At 36.2% G+C, this 7,962-nt stretch overlaps 2 protein-coding genes across 2 annotated transcripts; both read left to right on the top strand.

Annotated features, from left to right (window-relative positions):
- The first annotated feature begins 2,682 nt into the window (after window positions 1–2,682).
- On the top strand, window positions 2,683–4,120 carry Grl62b (Gustatory receptor-like 62b). The gene is made up of 2 exons (XM_017140903.2): window positions 2,683–3,669; window positions 3,839–4,120. The coding sequence occupies exons 1-2, from the start codon at window positions 2,683–2,685 to the stop codon at window positions 4,118–4,120; spliced, it is 1,269 nt and encodes a 422-aa protein (XP_016996392.2).
- A 113-nt stretch (window positions 4,121–4,233) lies between these two features.
- Grl62a (Gustatory receptor-like 62a) lies at window positions 4,234–5,648 on the top strand. Its single transcript, XM_017140877.2, has 2 exons — window positions 4,234–5,364; window positions 5,433–5,648. The coding sequence occupies exons 1-2, from the start codon at window positions 4,234–4,236 to the stop codon at window positions 5,646–5,648; spliced, it is 1,347 nt and encodes a 448-aa protein (XP_016996366.2).
- The last annotated feature ends 2,314 nt before the right edge of the window (window positions 5,649–7,962 follow it).

The raw sequence follows: 7,962 nt of genomic DNA, 5'->3' as shown, positions 1-7,962 counted from the left end.
TATGATTGACCAATTTAAATTTAAATGTATATATTAGCTCCTATGAGAGCAAATGTAAACAAACAAAAACTTCTGATATCAAATAAAAACACCTCTTAACGAGGTAAAAAACTAGTGACGACCGCACCTTCAACATACAAAAGTTCTGATATCAACATTTGTGACGAAAAATTATTACACTCGTCATTAAATAGACTTTCTAATCTTTTCTCATTCGTCACGCTGCAATAGAAAATGCCTGTAAAGGGAAAAAGGCTGGAATAGTTTGCTAGGGCGGGCCGAATGAGAAAATATTAGAAAGTCTATTTAATGACGAGTGTAATAATTTTTCGTCACAAATGTTGATATCAGAACTTTTGTATGTTGAAGGTGCGGTCGTCACTAGTTTTTTACCTCGTTAAGAGGTGTTTTTATTTGATTATTTTATACTGAATCCACAGGATTTTCCAGTGCGCAGCTGTCCACATTCAACATTCCGGCAACTGCAGCAATTTTCATTAGCTTAAAAACTTTGCCTTACCAAACTACATTTTTAATAAGTTTGTTTGTTTTATTTTTTATCGCCCAGCCCAGTCTCTAAAAAATGCAGAAAGGGCATGTGGAACGAGGGCAAACGAAGGAAAGAGCATCAAAAACATGCATAAATCATCAAAAGCATCTCTGACAACTAATGAAAATATGCAAAAATTTATAGCTCAACGAAATCGACGAAAAAAAGAGCGTTTGGCTAAAGCGTCGAATCAAAAAGAAAAATCCCCAATAAAAAGTTAAAGTAAAAAAACAAAAAATAAAAGTAAGAAAGACTCTCCAAATAGCCGAAAGGCAAAAAGCATTTAAATTGAAAAAATGGCAGTCGAAAAATAAATTCATTTGCTTTATGCATGCCGCACGCAGCAGGCAAAAACCAAAAAAAAAAGAAGAAAAGTGGAGCCCGAGTGGCAAGTGGCAAGGACACAGACAGGATGTGCGGTAGGAGTTTTATGTGGCAGTTTATTTTGGCGACACTATCACAGGAACGGCCACCGACACACAGGCTCGAACCCTTCTAGCCACTCGAAAAAATTGTTTTGAGCAGCTTAAAACCTAAGCGAATGATGCTCATCACTTTTTGTAAAATTAATTTTTTGATAAATTTTTGATTTTTTGAGAAAAATTACAAAAAATTAAAAGATTGAGCTTTGAATGCCAATCGATTGGGAATTAATTTACGAGCTCAACGCGGTATGACAATCCATACTTGGACCATTTTTGGTCTTGTTTCGAACCAAATAGTACATTTTTAAAAAAAAATTGGAATTATTTAATTTGTTTAACAATTATTTTAAAAGCAGTCATCGTTTTAAAACATGTTTCCTTCTTAGATAATCCTTAGATAATAAATTCATATACAATTCATTTTTTGTATATTTTACTTCAAAAGCCTATCTAGTAAATTTCTCTGAGTGTACCCCTAGGTTCCTGCTATTTGGCCACTCCTTTTTGCCGTTATACGCCTGTAACAGGACGAAGGTCCCGGAATGTGACACGATGCGGCGACGAGAGGACAACGATGCGGCCATGTATAAAATTTTTCACAATTGCAATTTGTAATAAAAACATGCACTTTTTCCCATTGTTATATGCGGCCACACATGATGTGCACTGTGCTGCACTGTGGAATGGCGATGGAGATGGAGATCACCATTACATTCATATATGCGGGCTGGGGAAAGATACATGCGTGTAAAACCATTTGCCGGGCGATGAAAAAGTCAGGAAAAAAACTTGGACCAAGATGCCAGCAACGAACCAGCCAACCAACCTACAAACCGGGGGAGAACCGGTGCGACAGCGATGGGCAGACAGAGATATAGGTGAATCTGGGGGATCGGGGATAAAAGTAGGACGACGCGCTGCCCTCTTATGGCTTTATGCCATTTTAAGTGCTCCGCCCATTTCATAGCCATATCCATGGCCACATCCACTACCACATCCACTTCCACATCCGCAGTCGCATCCGCATCCGAGTGTCAACTGTTAAAGCGGTCCAGAGTGCAACTCCGCAAATAAACAGAGCATAAAATATGATTGTCGTTATTTTTTTCCAAGTAATTCTCAGGGGACGAAAAAAACGCTCTGTGAGAGGCAGGTATGTGTGTTAACAATGGAAAATAATTGATAGTGGCTGATGCTCTTCATATTTATGAACAAAACCTTGTATAAAATATATTTAAAAGTTTTTCGCAAAGGAATAATGAATTTGGTGACCAGTGGCGCACTCTAAAGTAATTGCTCTTATTTTTGTCGGAGTAAATAAATGTGAAAAGGATACCATTAAATATATTATAAATAACTACCAAATATTTAAGGATCATATGAATTTATCAATGTAATTAATTCTTTAAAAGGTAAGCTAATTCCATTGATATTTTTCTTCTTACTATAATCTTTTTTAATTCTTTAATATGTATACTGTTTTCTATAATATTTTATTTTGTATTCCTATTATTATTAGCGCAATTAATTTACTAAATGAAGAACACTTCCACAGCTAATTCCATAATTATTTTAATCATATTTACGATATTTCTACAACATTGGTTATCCCGTCATCTCATAATAGAAACGACCTTTCCCGAGGTTTTATTCCTGTTACCGATATAGCTTTCTGATAGTTCAGTTACTTATAGTTCATTACCGAAAATGGAGAAGCACGCAACTGCCAGGGGTTTTTGTCTGTGTCACTTGATTGCCGTTTGGTATCAGACCGGAAGGATCGGTCTATATTTGGGTTTCTATAATGTGGGCTATGCGGAACACCTGAGAAAATTTATTTGCGATGAGCAGCTATATGTGCAAATGATGGCTGTGGTTAATTTGCTGGCCAGTTGCCTTTATATGTGCTTCAGTCATCGTTGGATCTACGATCAGTTTGTCTTTCTGCTATATATCCCACTTTATGTGTACTTTTTGATCCTGCGAAAACATCTTGCCAAGCTCTTAAACGAATGTGCTGGAGTGCATAAATCAATGCAAAGAATTCTCGGCAGTCGATTGTGTGTTAAAATCCACAGAGAATGCATCTACAACTTGCTACTCATAGTGATGATTATTTTACTGCTTGCATGGCAACTTCAAATCTACTCGGCTTATCAGAGTGTTTTAATATTCGGCGTGGGATTTATCTACCACTTTGAGTTGCTCTTTTATGGAAACTATCTAATATGGCTAAGTTGTATCTACAGATCTCTGAATGTTTTCCTCTCTCGAGAGATGAGAAGTGATAGATTGTATACTTTAAGAGGAGTGCTAAGACAGCAGAAGATTATTTGGCTTGTTCATCGAAGCGTCTCCAAATATTTTGCCCTGCATATAATAAGTTTTATGATCCAACCGGGAGTTAAAATGCCTATGATAATTTATAGCTCTGGTCAGCACCTAAATGCACAAATGATTTCGTTAGCTTTACATTTAGTTTTGCTGGCTTTGTTCTTGATAATTGCGTTGAACCTGGAAAAACAGCATCGGAAATTTCAAAAGAGTTATCTGAAATTAAAAGACGATCCCGACTACTTTGTTTTGAAATCCTGGCGATTGTTACAGCATAGAACTTTGCCAAAAGCTTTTGGAGTGACATTAATAAGAAGAAGGGAAAAAGTTATGTACAATCAAGATGTAATAACCACGATGGTAAGTTCTTACTTTGGATGTAAAGTTTGATATATTAAAATTTAAAAAATCGGAAAATATCGCATATATAATATATCTATTTTACAAAGTATCAATATATCGATATCTTTCGAAATCCCTATTATTTTCTTCATTTATTTAACATATTTTCACCATTTTAACATTTTAGTTCACCAACAACTTTCCCGTTCTGCAGTTAACTAAAAAAACCTTTTATTTAACAACTTTTGGTTTCGGGGCTCTTAGCTTTGGAATTTCTTTGTCCATGTTAAGGAGTTGCCTAAAAACCCACATGCGTGAACTTCTGCTAATGGTTGTTACTCGCTTACTTTTCCACAAAAACCGAACTTTGCAGGACTTTGAGTATGAGTCGCAGGATGATTTCAATGGCAATGTGACACAAACAATTAGTCAAGTCTATCGCTTTTATTTCTATGATGAGTTCCAGTGAATAATAAACCGCACAATGGGACACATTAACTTAATTAATTAACAATTACTTAACGGTTTTGGGTAGAGTAAATATGGCATAAATGCCATGAATACTTTTAGTTGTTTTTCGAAATGCCACGACTTCGTTTCATCTTTAACATAGCCAAAGAATTGCGATTTCCCCTGCATTTCTTTGGACTTCTTCAGCTAAAATATTGTGAATCCCGAAAAGTATATCAACAAAGAGCCAACCTGTGCAGATTTTTACCTGCTATTTTTATTTCGCTAATTTTATTATTCCACAATCATGTGAGTAATTCGCTGGATGAGGAGAATAAGCTGGTAAACTCACTAAATATTGAAAAGAGACCTCAAAGAAGTGGGATAGAAATATGGAACGAAAAGTTAACCAACATCTGGATTTTTATGACTCTCATTTGGTCTTTGATGAGAAAGGATCAACTGTGGAAATTAATAAATGAGGCGCAATTAGCCTATAAACACCTAAAATCTCTCCTTGGAAAACATTTAATGCTCGAATGTTCCTGGCTCTTTTTCATCTATGGATTAATTTTACTTCTTTTACTGGCTGTTTTTGGAGTGAACCTACTATATTTTTGCATACCAAAATTTAATAGCGAATCTAAAACTTTTACCTTTGAAGACCTCTATCATGTTTCGAATTATATAATGGGAATACCACGATTAATGTTTACACTGATTATAACTATGCATATTCTATATCATCTGATAAATGCAGGATGGCTTCAATCCCTAGGAAAGTTACGATTACAAAGAAATCTCAAATTGTTTCAGTTTCAACTTCGTACTATTTTTTCTATACAAAAGAACACAAATATCTTGGCTGGTCATTATTTTAAAATTTCCTATATATGCTATACATATATGATAGTCTTTCGTATAGCGGAATTTGTGCAGTTATTACGTTTTGATACCAATGAATTTGTGCAAAGGCAGAAAAGCCAAGAAGATCTGGAAGATGAAGCCGATTGGGAAGGCCAAGAAAATGGAACAAATCCCAGGGGCTCACTGATGAAATCTGTGCTTATATTATCTTGGCATTTGGCTTTGTGGATTTTACTACTCGCTGCAGCTTATAAACAGCAAGAGGAATATTTTGAATTGATGGAAAAAAGCTGGAGTTACAAAACAGATGAAAATGGTTGTGAAATGAAGGAATTCTTGGCTGAAAGTTCTTGGAATGGTCATAGCTTTAAACAATTGGACATTCTGGACTTAATGGTATTACTGCTTACCTACTATTATTATTTTTTCTTATAAATAAAATACTTATTTATTTTCTTTCAAAGTTTCTTTCAGGAATCTCTATTTGCGAATATCAACCTTCATCCATTTGCTTTGTGACTATCAAGCTTAGAAAAAAGAACTTAACCTACATAAATTTAAACATAATATCAAGACCTTTTAAGTTCCTTTTAAATTTGGTGACTTCCGCCAGCATTGTTTACTTTGTGCAGCAAATGGAACTCAGGCATCTGCAGGAATACCTCAAACGGGAAGCATAATAAACTTAAACTTACGCAACTCATCATTATGACAAATTAAATAATAATTAAATTAGTATATAAATAATTTATGGGGACAGCAGAAACCCAGATGCTTTGTGTCCACTTTCCACCTTTCCCTCAATTACTTAATGAATACAAAGCAGCCGGGCGAAGCAACCTTTCTGCCATTTTAATGACCTGACCTCGGGGCCTCTTCAAATATCACAGACATAAAAAGGCAACCCTCAAAACTTTTGCCATTATGAACATAAAATGGAAAGCAACAAATGGCCGCCGTATTGTTGTTATTCCAATGGCCTTGTATCTATAGAGTATCTTAAGGATACGCACCTTTTTTTTTGCTGGGTGGCGCCAAAAAAAGGTGTAATTTATGCGGCAAACTTGATTGAATTTATTCGCAGTCGAGATTTACTCCCAGGCACACACAACATATCGTTACAGTGCGAGAAAATCAAATTAAATCCAATAAATTAACATAAATCTGAGTAAATTCCCTGGCACTCTGTTGCCCACTCTCCACTTGGTATGCAAATGGCGACTGCCTGTGCTCCCAGATTTTTTACATATATTTTTTTTTATTTTTCAAGCTTCCTCCCAGTCGTGTGACTCCACTTCGATCGATTCCAATAAACTTCTTGCCACACGATACGAGGCAAGTGGCAACTGGCAGCATATGCGCTTTCGCTGCAGCCGCCGGCAGCCAGTCACCGAAATTCAATCAAGGCAAGAATTCGAAAAGCCAAAAAGGAAATGAGTCGACCGGATTAAGGCAAAGGTTTGAGTTCACTTCACTTCAAATCAGGAACCACTTTTTGATATTTTCTAAAAGCTTGAAAATTTAAATTGCTGTAAAAATAATTGTAGTAAAATAAAAAATAAATAGGGGAAAATGGCTTTGTGGCACAGAAAGAAGAAATAAGTATATAAAATATATAAAATATAGTTTGGAAAATATTTCTATGTATATGATTAATTTTCATCACTAAAAGTAATTGTAAAAATTAAAATCGATTTTTTTAATTTTTAAGGATTCTAGGCAAGTTTTTCTTTGTACTTTAGATTTTCAAAACTAGAATTATTAAAAAAAAGTTAAAGCTGCTCATTTTGTTTACATCTTAAGGAACGTGAAAAATTACTCATTACATTTCTTGGAAATTATTCAATCTTATAGATTAATACTTGCTAAAAGAAAATATGTTAATAAAAATAAATGTTGAGTACTTCTGTAATATTATAAGTACCAAAAATAAATCAAATTTAAAATCCGAAGTGCCTAAACGGTCATCAAAAAATGATTCATCTCAGCAACTTCATAAGACATGGCCGAAACTTCTGGACAAAGAGATTACTCTGCAGACAGTTCAGTGCAAAAGTTTCGCATCTCAAATGAATGGCAAAAGTCGCTCGAGTTTAATCCAAATTTTTTCTCTTGATCAGCAAAACCACTTAGTGCGGCGGATGTTCGAGCACTTAAAGAGTGCACCTTGAAATGGCGTTTTGGCATGGCTGACCCGCTGCCATTTCGAATTGGGCGCCGCCATTTTGTCGGCCATTTTTTTTTTGTGTCGCGAAATGTGTGTAGGCGCCATGTCTATATGTGTCTGCAATTTTCTTTTGGCACTTTTGAAAGTCTGCCAAAAAGTGGACAATGCCAGAGAGGCGGAAAAAGTTTACTTTAGCTGCAGTTGGGCGAAATAACGATATAATTCGATATATTCCGATATAGTAATAAAATGACACGTGTGTTTGCGCTTGGCATCCGCGGAAATTATTGATTATGTGTTTTTGGGGGCGGGACAGGACGGCACACGGTTGATTGTCTGCGGTGACAGCTGTCAGCTGAGCATTTCGGCCGCCTTGACTTCTGGCATGCATAATTAATGCACATCGGTTGGGAAATGGGGACTACAAAAGTCAAAGGGTCGCCCTGGGATGGATGGATGGATGGATGTCCTGGCGAAGTGTGGCTAATGAAATTTTAATTAGTGCAAGACAAGCGATAAAAAGACGCAGCAACGAAATTACCATAAATGGCAAAGCCTGAGGAAAATCAATGATAAACAGGGCCGCCTGCTCACACACATATGGCCTGGGTTTCCGGGGCAATTACATGCATCAAAGATTCATATCTCCTAAATGCCGCACGGCGTCCTCATCGTCGTTTCGTCGTCGTCTTTCCCTTTTCATAATGCCATCATAATGACTTTATCTCTCAAGCAGGCAATAAATCTTGTGGGCCCCAAAGGAGAGAGCCCTAGATGTATAAAATCCGAAAAGAGGGAGGCTGAGGTTGCCATGGCCGGTATAATGA

Source organism: Drosophila takahashii, chromosome 3L (genome assembly GCF_030179915.1).
Source record: "Drosophila takahashii strain IR98-3 E-12201 chromosome 3L, DtakHiC1v2, whole genome shotgun sequence".
In the NCBI taxonomy this organism is placed as follows: domain Eukaryota; kingdom Metazoa; phylum Arthropoda; class Insecta; order Diptera; family Drosophilidae; genus Drosophila; species Drosophila takahashii.
The sequence above is the reverse complement of the archived record's forward strand: the minus strand, read 5'-3'. Positions and strand labels throughout refer to the sequence as shown.

Bases quoted from the DNA above. Each gene is read 5' to 3' on its own strand.
- Grl62b (XM_017140903.2), top strand. From the start codon at position 2,683: ATGGAGAAGCACGCAACTGCCAGGGGTTTTTGTCTGTGTCACTTGATT. The intron at 3,670-3,838 runs GTAAGTTCTTAC...TTAACATTTTAG, and splicing joins AAGATGTAATAACCACGATG to TTCACCAACAACTTTCCCGT.
- Grl62a (XM_017140877.2), top strand. From the start codon at position 4,234: ATGCCACGACTTCGTTTCATCTTTAACATAGCCAAAGAATTGCGATTT. The intron at 5,365-5,432 runs GTATTACTGCTT...TTTCTTTCAAAG, and splicing joins TGGACATTCTGGACTTAATG to TTTCTTTCAGGAATCTCTAT.